This window comes from Lactuca virosa, chromosome 5 (assembly GCF_052849685.1).
Source record: "Lactuca virosa cultivar CGN04683 chromosome 5, Lactuca_virosa_CGN04683_v6, whole genome shotgun sequence".
Lineage (NCBI taxonomy): Eukaryota > Viridiplantae > Streptophyta > Magnoliopsida > Asterales > Asteraceae > Lactuca > Lactuca virosa.
In genome coordinates, this window is record NC_136430.1 from 63,267,717 (window position 1) to 63,284,501 (window position 16,785).

Below are 16,785 nucleotides of genomic sequence, written 5' to 3' on the forward strand. Positions count from 1 at the left end.
ATGGCGTTATCCGACCATGAGGGTATGGTGGAGGAGGAGGGGTTGCATCCAGAGATATTGGCATCGATTTTCATAAGGATACCAGTGAAACAAATGGTGCGATATGTTCCGCTTGTGTGTAAGTCGTGGATGGAGGTGGTGGCAGGCCATACTGTTGGTGTGATATCGATATTCAAGTGTGGACCCGCTGTTGAAAATCAAAACCAATAGACATGTAAGGAAACCGACAAATAATATTGAGAATTATATGTTGATTAGTTGCGAATAATAGATCCAATTATTATTAATATGATTACCAAGTTTCATCCAGAAACCAGATTAATCCTTCTCGATTAGATCTGATTATAAGAGAGAGGTAGAAGGAGAGTGTCCTGTTATTGGACGAAATTAAAAACAAGATAATAATGTAAAACCAACATGTTGACAGCTGATCTTGGATCTTGATTGTGGAATAACTGCACGGATCGAACTTCTGTCCTTAAAGGTTTTTACTTCGCTTCTATCGGTTGTAAGCAACATAATAAAACCCCAAGATTTAATGCAGATTTACCGAGTTTCCAACAGCAATGAAAAACGATAAACGCAAAGCGAATACTAAGAAACCGAGAAGAAATTGCAGAGAGAATGAGAGAGCTTTCAATTTTCGTGAGTATCAAATACGACTCCTAGGGAGCTGTATTTATAGGCATTAAAACCCTAGAAGGCAGAAAAGGGGCCCACATGAGCCGGCCCATGGAAACCCTAGGGCGACGACTTACTCTCCAAGCTAGCCGTTTTCTAACACTTCCAGAATATTTTGTTGCCATATCTACGAAGTCAACCATTTGATCAGATCGGTCAAACTGACTTAACCCGAAATTCGCCAAAATAAAAGCTCCTCAGCTTCCAGCGACCGATGAAACCCTTCCAGAATATTCTGTTGTCATATCTACGAAGTCAACCATTTTCTGTTGCCATATCTACAAAGTCAACCATTTGATCAGATCGGTCAAATCAACTTGACCTGAAATTCATCAAAATAATAGCTCCAGAATATTTTGTTGCCATATCTACGAAGTCAACCATTTGATCAGATCGGTTAAACCGATTTAACCCGAAATTCGCCAAAATAAAAGCTCCTCAGCTTCCAGCGACCGATAAAACCCTTCCAGAATATTCTGTTGTCATATCTACGAAGTCAACCATTTTCTGTTGTCATATCTACGAAGTCAACCATTTGATCAGATCGGTCAAATCGACTTGACCCAAAATTCGCCAAAATAAAAGCTCTTTAGCTCCCAGCAACCAATGCGTCGTGAGCCTAAATCGCGCACTCGCGGCGTCAGCTAGTGCTAGGCTAGGTGCGCGTGTGTGGGCTTGACCCATTCCTTTGATCAATAAAGCCTTTGAAGGTCTATCAAGGGAAAAGACTTATAAACCTATACAAGGTTTCTTCCCCCACCAGTATGGGATAGAGGAAACTTGCCAACTTGCAAGATTACCTCTATAATTTCCAACACCCGCTTGCATCCCCATCAACGTGTGGTGAACCGCGTGGTGAAGAAGCTAATCATACACAACAATTCTACGGTTCAACGTCTCTCTACCTACAACATCGGAGAATCCGGATTCGTGTTTGTCACCAACAGGTAAGTCAAAGCAACACTAGTTTTTTTTTTTTTTTTTTTTTTTTTTTTGTGGTGGAAGATCTATGAAAGTGCTTGAAATCCGATTGAGTAATATCAATGACAATATGGTACTCAAGCATCTAAAGGAGTTGCCAAATCTTAGAGTCTTGGATATCAACAATTGCTACAACATACAAGATGAGTGCCAAAGGCCTTGCAGCATTCGGTACACATTGCAAGTCTTTGGTTCACTTGAAAAGAAACATTCCCCCTCCAGACATATATTTTCCCCATCCCGATGATGATTCTGAAGCAAAAACCATAGCAGACACCATGCCCAACCTCCAACATATTCAACTTTGTTTTGGTCGATTTGGTGATTCTGGTCTTTTTGACATCTTCACCAAATGTAAGTCCCTTATGCATCTCGACATTCGTGGGAGTTGGAATGTCAAGCTGAATGGTGCTGATCTCAACAAGATGTGTCAAAAGCTCGAGTGATTTCTTCAGCCAATATTGGATGATGAGTAGGCGTGGCACTAATCTTTTCAAAAGCTGAATCCTAATTTTATGTTTTGTTTTTGATGATGGAATGAATGGATCTTGTAATAGCAGTTAATACTATTAGTATGTTATGAGTTATGACATTTATCATGTTACTATGTTATGACATTTAGCTCTCTGGTGAAGAGTATATTATCATATCAACTTATCAATTATGAATTATCATCGTAATTCTGATTTTTGATTGTCAACTTGTTTGTATTATTCTGTCAACTGTTAATTAAGAGTGTTAGTATGTTATGAACATAAATATGTGAATCTATCAACTTAGAATATTACATATTATGTTTTTATATTATATGTGATACATGTATGTATGTTGTTAGCCTTTCCAACACCCAAATTTGAAACGACGTAGTTTCATTTTTCCATCTAATGCCAAAGCCAACACGTCATACTCTTCCACATACCATAGCTCCGAGATTGTAGCCTAAAATAATCACCAGTCAAATCACAAATCACAAATCACACACATACTTATCATTCATTATAAGAAACTATTAAAAAAAAAAAATGCTACCTCAGTTCCACGGATGGCTTTGTTCAAATGAACTACTAGTTCATGAAAGTATTGTAGTTCTAAAGCACTGTCTGGTTCCTATATTGTAAGAATGACAAGTCAAAAGGTCAAACTCCAATAAATAAGGGTCGTCTCATCCATCACAAATAAAATAAAATAAAATAAGAAAAAAACCAACCTGGGATGAATTATAAGGGTGACCAATAATTCTTGCAAGTGATGTATGAAGTATGGCAGGAGCATACTACATCATAAAAATCAATAACAATTAAATTTCCCCTTAGATTTGAAGGGTAAAGTAGGTAATTTGGTAAAGGTACTTACAAGTTGCTTTACTGGAGCATGTGGTAGAGCATTTCTCAATTCAGAACGGATAGTAACAGGATCTGACCCCGAGATCACCTAAAAAAAAAAAAAAAAAAATCTCAATCAAATCTTTAAAATGTTTTTTTTTTTATTTTTTTTATTTTTTATGAAAACACGCTTAGGGTGGGTTTCAAAAAGAAAAAGGAAAAATGAGAGGAAGAAGCACCTGCCAGCATCCCAAAAGCACACCTGTTGAAGTCAAAACAACCCTATCCAACACAATTCTCATTGGACATAGCTTCTCTGCAACTCCTTTTACAGCATTTGCTTCAGCCTCAATCTGCCAATTTTATGTTTAGTATTGTATTGGGAAGGGCATTAACGTCTTTTGCACAAACGAGTCCCTGATGCACTTTTTTTCGTCTTTTTGTCCAACTGACATCAATTTCAGTCCAATGCACACCAAATATAGTACAAGGCCGTCCTGTACTGTATTGTACTGTCATGTCTTGTCCAGTTCAGTCCAGTATAAAGACAACTATAGAAAGATGCTTACTTCCTCTTCGGAGGCAGAAACCGGTGAAATGTGGTGTGATGCATGGAACATACTAAAATGGTAGAGCTCGGGATTCTGAAACCAAATTACTAACCCAAAAATGATTAAGCATTACAAGACAGACAAATTAAAAACAATGGAACTTGTTTTCATATTGAAGCAGACCCAAAGGCCAAAACAGGTGTTTTATAAGGATTTTAAAGTTTAAACAACAATCATTAATTCAACTGATAAATTTACGCATCTGCCCTTACCTTTATCGAGGGTTGGAGAAAATATGTCCCTTACTGCTTTCCTGCAGTAAGAAACAACATAGATACATAACTGAAAAGATCATTGGTCAATTTAGGTCATACAGACTTATAAAAGGTTATGAATGATTGCAGTTTTCTTACGAGATAGGAACTGAATATTCAGGACTCATGTATAAGACATTAGCTCGAACAGGAGGATTAGCAGCCTGTAAAGGTAAGAATATTAGCCATCAATGATAGTGTTAAAAACTGAAAATATGATATTGCTAAATTATCATACTCACATGATTACCTTCAAAACAGGAATTACAGATCCATTCTTATAATCAAAGAGATCAGAAAGTAACAATGATTGTGAAGTCTCTCCCTGTTTAAGAAAAAGTGCACCATGTTCATCCAAATCCCTGGACATTTTGTCATACATTCTATTCCTCTCTGCATTTGAAACTTGAAGCTCTGCTACACATTTATTTGAACCTTTTGTCACTAGTCAGTGTGTATACAAAAAGCTAAACTTGGGCTTCTTATCTACTTATGCAATTTCATATTAGGAACATTGACATTCAGGACCTCATAACTTCAATATTTCTTCAAAAGTTCAAATAACCAAACAAAGGATTCCATCTTGCAAATTTTTTTCTTATATAAAAAATCGTACACTTGATTTTCATGCTAATCTATTCCATTGGAGTAATGTACAGTAAAAAAGTTCCATAACTTAAAAATTGCAACTTGTAACTTCTTTCAGCTAAGCTCCATCATAATTATATATGCAAGAATTACACTACAGAATTCCTACTGGATCGTTTTAGGAAAACAAATCTTCTAGCAAATCTACATTCAGACAAGTATTATCTAAATCAATTACGGTAAGAATTACACTACGGAATTCCTACTGGATCGTATCAGTTTGGGTTAAGAAATGAAATGAACAGAATTAAAAGGAGAAAGCGATGCATTGATTACCTCTTGAGCGAGGAGAAACTTTAGAAGCCATACGGAAGACAGCATAGAAGGTGATTAAGGAGATGAACCAAATCAAAGTAGCTGGTTTTGATTGATTGTACCAGTTCCTAACCCTAGCCATTCACTAATTTAAAAATCGTGTTAAGAACTGAGATCAATCGTATCATCACTATCAGGATTTCGATTGAATTTGGTAGCTATCATCATGTAATATACTCTCATAAAAATCATGAAAGTGAAATCACGGCCATTTCACTTCTAGTGGTTTCTTTGATTATTTATAAATTTAAAAATAAAAAAATACACTCTAATAAATAAATATTTTTTTTTCACCCCTATGATATTTTAATTAATTTTTTATAATTCCTTTTTATTTTATTAAATTTCACATCGTATTTAATCGTATTTAAATGTAAAAGTTATAACAAATACAAAACAATTTAATTAATGCAATTTTCCTTTTAATATTAAAATTCTGAAATTAAAATTCAACTATTTCATTTGTTTATTTAAATTTAAAAGACAATTCAAATTCAATAATTCAATATTTTTTTAGTTTCATTATAAATCCAAACTTCATAAATCTTTAAACCTTCGTGTGTGTGTGTATATATATATATATATATATATATATATATATATATATATATATATATATATATATAAACTCATGTAGTATACGGATTTACAACTAGTAAATAAAAAAAACAGATGATCAATAAACACAATACATTTAAAATATTTGAAATAGATTTTAAAATTAAGTTTTGATCATAGAAAAAAAATACATTTTATGGAATAATTCATCGATTTAATATTTTAGATAAACTACATGTTTTTTTAATTGTCTTTAGTACGACTAACCTTTTTAATCAATAATATTTTATTTTTCTTTTTAATTATAGTTAATTTTTAAATAGTTTTTATTTATTAACTAGTTAATATCTTTAATAAATACTAAATAATATTTATTTAAATGTTTGATATTAAATATTAAATATTTAATTATAATATAATATTTTTATATTTTTTATAATTATATATGTAAGAATTTATCATTTTTTGTCTTTCAAGAAAAAACCCCCGAAAATATTATGTCTTTAATTTAACATGTAATATTTTATTTTAAATAATTAACGTTTATTTGATGAGTTTTATATACATTTCATGTAAATAACGACGGATTAGTTAATAACATAAAAAAGACTTATTAAAAGATTAAAAGATCAATAATCGAAGAAAGTTTAAGTTAATACGTATGAGATAGATCAATGACTGTGGATGGTTTAGGATGAGAATCTAATATTATTAGCTACAAGTCTACAACAATTGTTTAAATAAAATTTAGTCTTTTTATTATTTATAATTCATATATTTTTTAATGATAGGAGTATTAAGTGTTAACGATACAAAATAGTAGGTGCCTCAAAAACACGGTACACATTAAAAGTGAATAAGTATTTATTATTTTATTTTATAAAAACAACACTATCAAAGATGTTAGAATAGTAACGTAACATAAGAGAGATAGAAACTCATTTTATTTTATAACTTTTGCTCCTGTTAACAATTTATAAATAAGATTTGGTGACCAAATTTTCAAAGATCTCTTAGTTTTTAAGTTTTGTCGTTCCAAATAGGAGATTGCTCCGAAAAAAACCAAATGGCCCATAAAGTCATAATCATAACTATGTCGAAGCACTTACATGATACTATTTTAAGAGTAATCCGAGTTAACCACAAAAGCCTATCTTCAATTGAGTTATGGGAAGGAAATAAGACATTCCATTATTAACCAACTTGAGACAACATTTGTTTGGAAAAAGGACAAGTAGTCATGAGATAAATAAGCTCTCAACTGAGTAGTATAAGCTAGAACAAATGAGACTCTAACACCGAATCCAAATATATCCCTTTGTCAACCAAAATCCTTTGGTCGGTATCCTAGTAAGATGCATCTTCCATGTTATAACATTGAGTTTGATGAGAATAAAGTTGTTCCATCTCGTGGGAGAGTTTCTTGTAACTAAAGTGGCATCATAAAGAAAACCTTTTAGTAAGAACACCAAATCAGAAACCATCGAATTCTAACTCCAACTACACATATCCTTTTGATCAGAGATAACACATTATTGCATCAAAATCAATATAGTGTCTCGTTTCTCTTTATCAACCACCATTTAGGAGAAGATGTAAAAAGGGGTCTAGTGAACACACCAAATTCGATCACCGACCATACACGAATAATTCAAACTAAATTAATGTAACAACCCAAAAATCAAGGGTAAAAATTTCATTTTTAATATAGCTAAAACATTGATACCATTTATTTCAAACATTTCAAATCATCATTAAGTAAAACGTTTATCAGAGTTCATCCCAAAATCATTTGTTGCGGAAATCATAGGTGTGTGCACTGCGATCAATCCGAGCTCTTCATTTCCAAAACGATGATACCTGAAACCAAAACTGTAAACCGTAAGCACAAAGCTTAGTGAGTCCCCCAGAGCATACCCCATCCACATAACACATACCATATTAGCTATAAAAGCTACATATATCACATAAGCCATGCATACATAAAACCTAGGAAAGTCATGGGCTACCCCACATGATCTTACATCCAATGCCATAGGCTACCCCACATGGTCTTTACCTAGGACTGCCATGGGCTACCCCACATGGTCTTACATCCAATGATACGGGCTCCCCCCGGGGTCTTCCATGCAAGTATCACAAAGACAACTAGCATAACACATATCATATAATCACTAGCATACCCCTTAGCATAAGCTAACTATCATACCACATATCTCTACTACAACTAGTGTAACACATAACATAAAATGGGTCGGCCTTGGTGCCTTAGACCCATTGGTATGATGAGAAGACTCACCCCGCACTGCATAATCTTCCCGTATGAACTCTTTAGCTGCTGCCCTGCCAACTTCCCAAGCTGTCACTACCAATCAATACACCCAATTAGCAATTGGGTCTCATACCATAATCCTTAATCCATGCATGGGGTAAAATGACCATTTGACCCCTACCCCCAATACGATCCAAAACTAAGGCCCAAACCCAAAACAAAATCCCATTACTATAATGTCCATAAAACCATCAATGGCCCAATTTTCCAAATTGGGCCCGGATCTTTGTAATGGACCTTATACTAAAGCCCAACACTAGGTAGGCTTTCCAAGCCCACTAGTGGCCCACTAATGGCCCAATTTGCTCAATTGGACCCAATCCCTCTAATGGGCCTTACCCTAAGCCCAAACATATCCTTGGCGCATTAGAGGCCAAAACCACGAAACTTCCGAAGGCCATAACTTCTTCGTTACAAGCCCGATTTCGACGATCCTTATATCCACGGAAAGGTGACGGGAAGCTCTACACATTTATCAACTCATATATTCCTTTAGACCTTCCTAACAAAAATCCATTTTCCACAAAAGCCCGAACTGACACTTTACCGAAATACCCCTAAGCTCCAAAACACAAACCGAACACCCGAATCACTCCTAATACATCACCCGCACCTAAATGGGCCTAGATCTTACCTTCTCTAGAGCCATAATCCATATGATGACCAACCTTCGTCCCACAGCCTCAGACTAGAAGTCAATTCGGAACAGAGCGTTACAATTAAAATATTATCCCGACCAACTAAATTACAACTATTGTCTATTTTAAAATATGGGTTTTAATATATATATATATATATATATATATATATATATATAATTGTTGAAAAGGGAATGTCTAAAATTATTAACTATTAGTAATATTTTAATAATAGCAAGATCATTTAGGGTTTACCCCATAATCCATTTGAGCAATAAGGAATTAAGATAAATAAGTTTATTAATTTATTATGAATTAATAATGTAATTGGAAATTATATTGGAATTATCAAATATTTTTAATTAATTAAAGGGTTGAATATTAATTAATTTTTAAATAATTGGAATGTTCTAAATCCCTTACGGAATGATATGGACGATTTAAAAAAGGGATCAGGATAATCCTCAGTGGTGGAACCAAAATTTTTTGTCTGGGGTAGCACAAATTTTTTTGACATTCTATTCGTACAAGTGATCTTATACAAATATGTAATTTTTAGCATATAGGATTGGGTCAATTTACACCTTAGAACCACATACCATCTAGGCTATGGATTTTGAGCAAAATTTTAGAGTTAAGGACATGTGATTTTGTCACTTTATTTTCTACACTTCGGTCATGAATCTGGAAGCAACACTATATTAGAAAGAATATGAAGTTTGAAAAGAAAATGAGTTACAACTGGTTTTGTCAATTTATGTTTTTTACTTTAAACATCACTCCATTGTCAACAACAAAAACCTGTAAGGTTATAACAACATTTACACTTTACAAGTTTTAGGCTAATATAATTTCATCATTATTATACATTTATATGAATATCTGGCTTAATTCTGGTGAAATTTGAAAGCTAAAGCCCACCAGATGACTTGAAAATAAAGAAACAATAACAACAAATTTGACTCCAAATCAAAGTAATTTAATGGAAGATGGCATTGATAACATTAAGCAAATAGACTATGGTCATTAATTTGAACTCAACAATAAAAAACTAAACCCACACAAAGTTTGAAACGAAAGCAATTCAACAATCTTCTCTGTCCTTTATCCCAGAAAAATCTATTTTAATGTGGCACAACAACCCCCCCCCCCCCTTGTCGTCAATGGGGGATCACATGGAATAAGATTAGTCAATTAGAATCTTAAGTAATGTTCTTTAGTTGTAAGGAAAATATACCAATGATAGTCCTAATTAGATTTTGTATAAATGGGTTATTCAAATCCCAATTCATCAAAGATACATTACAAATGGGTAGGTCAAATTTAGATGCTAAACTTGAAATTGAAAACAAAATTTCTAATTGCAATCCATCAACTAAGATGCGAAACTTGAACTTGAGACAAGTAAATTTAAGGGTAAAGCGATGTTAACCTTGCAATTTTTTTTATGATTTCCTGCGATTTGGATGTAATTGATGGTTAATATCGAAGTTATAGTTTATCACCTTCGCCTGAGCTCTTCCTCTTTCAAAAAATCGCAAACACAGTGAAAGAGAACAAACGAATTGGGTCTAAATTAGATCCAATTTTAAAATGGAATTAGATTTGTTCTATAGTTTGCAATTGTTAAACCCTTGGAGTAGAAACAAAATGTTTATTTTCAGCCATTACCGTCAAAGAAGCCAATGTTGCCATTTGATTCTTCATCTTCCTCAGAAAGGAGTAGCACCTTAAGAGTAGCAAATCTGCAATGTCATTATTTTTTCATGTTTCTAGGATGATTTTAAGGGGTAGCACGGGCTACCCCTGGCTACTATGTGGTTACGCCCCTGATTATCCTTAGGTTTTTGAATTGATTAAAGATTAAGCAAGAACCTATAAATAGGATGCTACAGATCAAACACATTGTTTCTTTTTGGCTCTCTCAAAACTGACCACTCTCTCATTCCCCTTGCTTTCTACGAAAATTATAACCTCCGTCCAAGGATTATAGAAATTTTGAAATAACCTCTCTCCTAGGGTTTCCTCCTTGCTCTCTTGGTGTCTTGGGTGTGATACAAAAAGAAGGATTCCTACTTCGGGTCCTCTCATCCAAGCAAAGGTGGCTGTTACAAGATCTCACTCAAAGGAATCAATAAGAAGATCAAGATCCTAAATATGTTAGTAATTTATTGTTTTTCAAAGTAAATTGTTATAACATGATAAACCTATATTTATTAGGGTGCATGTATACATAACATTATTTTGATGTTTCTGTTGCCTAACTAGTACATATCGATTGCTTGAAAAATCATCAATAATTTCAACTTTTACAATTTTTTTGTCAAGATTAATTTACACATGAATAGCTTATCAACTCGAGTAAAAGAAATAAAAACAAATTGCGGTGAACTAAGTTTTACAAAAAAAACTCCTCATTAAATTACATTATAAGTGCATCATCCAACTTATACATTTAAAAGAGATGCGATGAAGAGTTGTAAGCGACCATTGATTTGACGAATCTAAATTAAAAACATCTTTTTTCTAAAGGTATTCCATGAAGATCTATGCCAAAAGCAGTATAACCAAACACATTCAACGTCTAAACCTATACATAAATACTACATTACCCATGCATAAATCTTATCTTAGTGCTCTTAATGACCCCAAATGGATCAGTGTCATGGAAAATGAATTTAATGCTCTAATTTCTAACAGTATTGAGAACTCATTCCTAAGACTCAATGGTTCAATACTGTTCATTCATATGTGGTTTTTCAGGAAAAAGCTAAAGATGGATCATGTTCCCGAGCTTTACAAATCTTGACTGGTGGAAAAATACAAAAGTCAAAGATCCGAGATCGACTATGATGAAATTCATTATGTTTGTCAAATTGACAAGTATATACATAATCCTCAATCTTGTTGTCTCATGCAAATAGCCTATACACCAACTTGGTGTAAAAGAATGTGTTCCTATATGACATGCTTAGTGAAACAGACTATATGCACCGGCTATCTGATTTTTATGACAAAAACTCATCATAACTTTGTTTGTCTCTTACATGAAATCATTATATGGTCTTAAATAGGCACCAAACATTTGGTTTCAACGTTTTTCCACTTTAATCACTAGCCTCAACTTCATTCTTAGCAAGTTTCTAACACTACCAACTTGATTTTCCTTGACTTCGGCCTTTAGGTACAAATGTCTAACACTACCAACTTGATTTCATATTTTGATGTTGATTAGGGGTATATCCCTCTACCCGACCGCATGTCTACTAGTGGCTGCTACGTATTTCTTGGAGACAATCTCATGTCGTGGTCCTCTAAGCATCAAGATATTGTCTCCCGCTCTAGTGTCGTAGTAGAATATCGAAGGCTTGCTAATGTCATTTTATAAACATGTTGGATTTGTAAGCTCTATAGGGAGCTTCATTCCCCTCTTTATAAAGTTCCTATAGTCTAAAGTGACCACATCATTGCAATATACATTTCTAACAATTGGGTTCAATATCAACCGGCGAAACACATTGAGATCAACATACACTTTATTTGTGGAAAGGTAGCCATGGCCACCTTTGAGTTCTTCATGTCTCATCAGGACTTTGGTACACTGTCATTTTCACAAAAGATCTCCCTACTTCTCTCTTCTCGGATTTCCAAATTAGTTTGAATGTATGTTCTCGACCTACCAACCAAATTGTGGAGGTGTATTAGTGTATTATATTGGTGTATTGTGTATTAACTTATTGTGTTATCTCGTTAGTCCATGTATTAGCCCAATTGTAATTATCATGTATTGATTCTCTTTATATAGAATGAAATCAACATCGTGGATTATTCCAAATTACACCGTCTACCTTTTTTTTTTTTTTTTAAATTAATTTTTTTTTATACTTTCAATCTAGTTTGAACGTTCGCAACAATCGTCACGATAAAAAAGAAAGGGATGTTATTATTGCATTATATTTGGATTATATTTATTTTGGTTTTTGGATTTGGCCTATTGTGTATAGTCTGGCCCATTATATCACAGGTGTAATTTACCTATATATTTCTAATTAATAAAAATATCATTAAGGGAAAATATTATATTATCCACAAGAAGAAAGGGTAAAAACAACTGCGGGATGTAACGTTTTTCACCATTCATTGTACATATTACCTTCAGTTTTTAATTTGATATTTATTTATGTGTTGATTTAGACATATGTCATCTTAATATTTAAACTTTATACATAAACCCTCCTTAACTAGACAAATCCCCACCTTTCTAGAGAATAGGGGTGACCATTTTACATGGACACACCAATCCAGAATCAAACCTAGGCGTTTCACACAAAATATGTTATTAGACCCTTGCTCATATGCCAGTATACATATGGTACCATATGATGGGATTTTAAATAATATTAACTATAAAAGGAAGACTATGCCTGTGTCTTTTCTCATTGGTACTTTCACCAACATAAGTACGTAAAAGGTTATTAAAAACACTATATAATGGTTTAAGGACATATGAAAATATAAAGATTATGTACAAATTCTATTAGTCAATGTAACTTATCTTTTGAATTGTCATATCAAAATAAATAATATGGATGTTATCGATGTTAACATATACAATAGTTTTGTTGTACTTAGTCTTGGTATTTATAACATTATGGTTTTGATATGGCTATCATGGTTTAGAAGCAAGTTGCACCATGTTGGAGTTTTGATTTTCCTATTTTATACTTTGAATAAGTTGTTTACTTAGTGGGATCAATATAATATACATGATATTCAAAGATATTCATTGTTCTCACAACATTTTTTAAGACATAATTTGTGGAGGTTTCCTAATTTCGTTCTTTTCCAACAAAACAAACCAAAAAAATATTTTAAAACACAAGTTTTGGATTTACAATAGAAGTAAGAAATTCAAAACTAGTTAAGTTGCTTGACTTCAAAATCCAATTCTAGGCTTCTAGCCTTAATTAACTAATTTTGTAATGTTCTTTTTTTTTAGCATTTTGCTACTTTAAATATAATTTAAAAAAATTATAAGATTACAGTTAGTCTATCTTTATCTCCCTTTTGTATTTTGTAACCTAAACTCACAATTGTCATTCACCACCATCCATTACCGTTTACCACCCTCAATAGCCTTTACCAACCTCAACCACCCCCTTGGCCCCATTTGGCTCCCGTGGTAACCCTCGACAACCATCAACAATTCTTAGGACCTCTCAATAACTCTCGATAACCTTTAGAAGCTTTTGGTAAACTTTAAAGACTCTTAGTAAACCTAATAACCCTTTGGACACCCCCATCAACGATAACACTTTGTACCTCTTAACAACTCTCAAAAGCTCTCAACCATCCTCAACACTATACCCCATCCCTTCAGACTCATCTCCCATCTCTACCCTTTATTAGCGATATATATATATATATATATATATATATATATATATATATATATATATATATATCAAATAATTATATATTTGATTTGATCTTGCTATTTATCTAAATATATGATTGTCACATATTTTGTTCTATTTATAACTGATATCGTCTATGGTATTGAAGCAAAACTTAAAATTTCTCGTAACTTAATATTGTCATTGCCGTTGGATGCCATAATTATTTGCCTTTGGCCTTCGTTCCTTTGTTTCTCGCCACCACTATTACTTCCCATCACTACATATTCTAATGTTGTTTAAGGAGTTTTCATAATCATGCCAATAAAACCGAGTATTGTGTATTTTCAGGTTATTACTTGACATCCTCATCTTTCAAACATCAAACAACGATCTTTAAATCATGTGCTCAAGTTGAGTATCAACATCGCTTAATATACTACTCAAAGTCTACATACCATTTGCACAATACAATGTTGTATATTTTGACAATATCCTTGCGGATTACCTTTTTTGATATCATTTAACATCAAAGCACCTAACATCTTCATATCGATATTCATTTTATATGTGAAAATGTTTGAATATGAACTTTTAAGGTTCTTCATGTTTTTAAAAAATATCAGTATAAAGACTTCCCTACCGTGTGTTTACAATATTTCAATCAAGTTTAAGCATTCAACTACCTCTCACTCAAATTGCAAGGGTACGTTACCGATATAGATTTCAAATATTTATAAATATGTTTTTTTTTGTAGATTTGACTTGATGTATGTTAGTTAGGGCTGTTTACTATTTGGATAAAACAGAATTGTCCAATTGGACAATTTGAATTGAACTATTTGGTTCGGATATTCAGATTTTTAGATTGGATTTCACTAAAACCGAATTATTATTTTGGATTTCGGATTGTTTTTGGTTTATGAAATAAGAACCGAATAGTCCAAAAAAACCGAATAACAGTTTATTATTTATTTATTTTTAATATATCTATAATTATTTATTAATTATATATTTTTTTTTCAAAAAAGTTCAAAAAGTTTTAGATAATAAACAATTTAATATGCATTTTTTCTCAAAAGTTTTTTATCTATTAAATATTAAATTATAATATACCTTCTTACTAGTTGTTTATAAATTTTAAATCACAACTAAATAATTTATTTTTGTTTCTTCATTAAAAATTGGATAATATTATAATCATATGTTGTTTTAAATTGTTCTAACTTTTGAAAACCGAATTATAAAATCCGATCCAACCGAATTGTAATTGGATTGGATCGGATCAGATTTGTATTTATTTTGGACAATTCGGATTCATATTTTGAAAACCGAAATCAATTTGGATTTACTTAATTGGAGCGGATCAAACCGATCCATCCAAACGAACACCCCTAATGTTCGTCACTGAAATTTTGAGAAATTTTATGAGCTTTTAGCTTTTATCGTTAAAGAAAAAAAATTTGTTCGGGAGTATTAGCTTAAAACTTTTATTTTAAACAAAAAAAATCATAATACACTAGCTAAAAAAATCATAATACAAAAGCTACGCCAAGTAACTTTTGATAGCTATTAGGAGCTTTCAATTTTTATATTTTGTGCTTTATGTTATTTTACACCTTTAAAACGTCTACATTTATCCTTTCTGCAAACTTTTACACAAATAAAATTTTTAGTTTCTAGCTTGCAGCTTACCAGCCACTTTGACCAAATTATCATTGATCATGATGTATATATTGGGTTTCTTTACAATGTTTAACCAAAATTTAGTTCAAATATTTAAAAATAGGCAATTGTTACCGATCTCATTGGTCCTATGACTCATTCTAAAATCCAAATGACCATTATGATCAATTTTGGTATTGATTTCAATATTTGAAGAACTGTCGATTTTGGTTATTAGACCAGTTTTGTTAAAATTTGGTTGGTATTCGTCAATTTATACTTCTTATTAGCAAAAAATTCAAAGTATTGCGGTAAAATATATATAATTATCTTAAATCATATTAATGTGGTATATTTTTTTAGTTTGCTACAACTTATTTATCTTTTGGAAATATACAAAAGATGTTTCACCAACAATGTATACATCATTTGATAGCCTCTGTAATAGTAGTGTAGCGATCGAAATATGATATTATATACATAAGATGCAAAATTCAAACATATATGTTTAAAATATTAGTGGTGACCATCCGGAGAATGCAATTTACTTTTTTTTTAATCATTTGACATTATCAATCTATCATGATTGAACACACCTAGCTTAGTTAGTTACAGAAATGAACATCACATGCCAAATCACTTGATTTGATTAAGTTACGTACCCCAACCATCCTTCATTTGTAAAGTGAAAGGACACACATCCCCATCGCCACTACTCTACAACCTTCTTCAATATAATTTGATTACCTTATATTAATATATATGACACAATTAACATATAAAAAGATCAATCATATGAAAAAAGGTGTCCATGAAATTTAGTTTAGTTAGTTGTTTTTTATAACGTTTGCAAGTCATGAGAACAACGAATGAGTCGTAACTCCTTCTTAACTTCAAGTTATTTTTATTTATAATGATCAAATTACAAAATTATCATTGTAAATTCATCAACATTGTTTTACCAAGTACACAGGGTTAAAAAAGTACTTTTACCTATCTCTTAATATGATGTAATTAGAAGTTAATCCAAAATATTCTAGAAAAGGCTTCTTCTTATAAGAAATAATAGACACATCTGCATAAATGTGTAATAACATCCATTATGAACACACACCGGCAACATAATTTTAAAAAAATGGTTGACTAATATGGTCAAACATCTATAAAAATACATAATTAAAAAAAATGGTTGACTAATATGATCATCTAACAAACAACAATTTAATTTAACTGATATATCAATTCAGCATTTTAGTTCCTTTGTGAATTAATTACAAATTACGATAGTAATATATAAGTAAATTACCTTAATATATAAGTAATTTAACTGATCATCATCTAACAATCAACAATTTAATTTAACTGATATATCAATTCAGCAATT

At 32.0% G+C, this 16,785-nt stretch overlaps 2 protein-coding genes across 4 annotated transcripts; one reads left to right on the top strand and one right to left on the bottom strand.

Moving 5' to 3' along the window:
- LOC145111321 (F-box protein FBW2-like) lies at positions 1-2,108 on the top strand. The gene is made up of 4 exons (XM_079047609.1): positions 1-118; positions 1,445-1,628; positions 1,687-1,735; positions 1,806-2,108. The coding sequence occupies exons 1-4, from the start codon at positions 1-3 to the stop codon at positions 2,106-2,108; spliced, it is 654 nt and encodes a 217-aa protein (XP_078903735.1).
- Positions 2,109-2,406: 298 nt separating this feature from the next.
- On the bottom strand, positions 2,407-5,029 carry LOC145112467 (uncharacterized). 3 transcript variants are annotated; one of them, XM_079048631.1, is made up of 10 exons: positions 4,774-5,029; positions 4,100-4,174; positions 3,949-4,013; positions 3,808-3,848; positions 3,554-3,642; positions 3,224-3,337; positions 3,016-3,093; positions 2,870-2,935; positions 2,692-2,769; positions 2,407-2,601 (listed from the first exon to the last, which is right to left on the bottom strand). In XM_079048631.1, the coding sequence occupies exons 1-10, from the start codon at positions 4,816-4,818 to the stop codon at positions 2,494-2,496; spliced, it is 759 nt and encodes a 252-aa protein (XP_078904757.1). In that variant the 5' UTR covers positions 4,819-5,029; the 3' UTR covers positions 2,407-2,493. The 3 variants fall into 3 exon arrangements, with proteins under 3 accessions (XP_078904757.1, XP_078904756.1, XP_078904755.1); XM_079048630.1 differs by having other exon boundaries at positions 4,100-4,263; XM_079048629.1 differs by having other exon boundaries at positions 4,100-4,266.
- Positions 5,030-16,785: the final 11,756 nt, after the last annotated feature.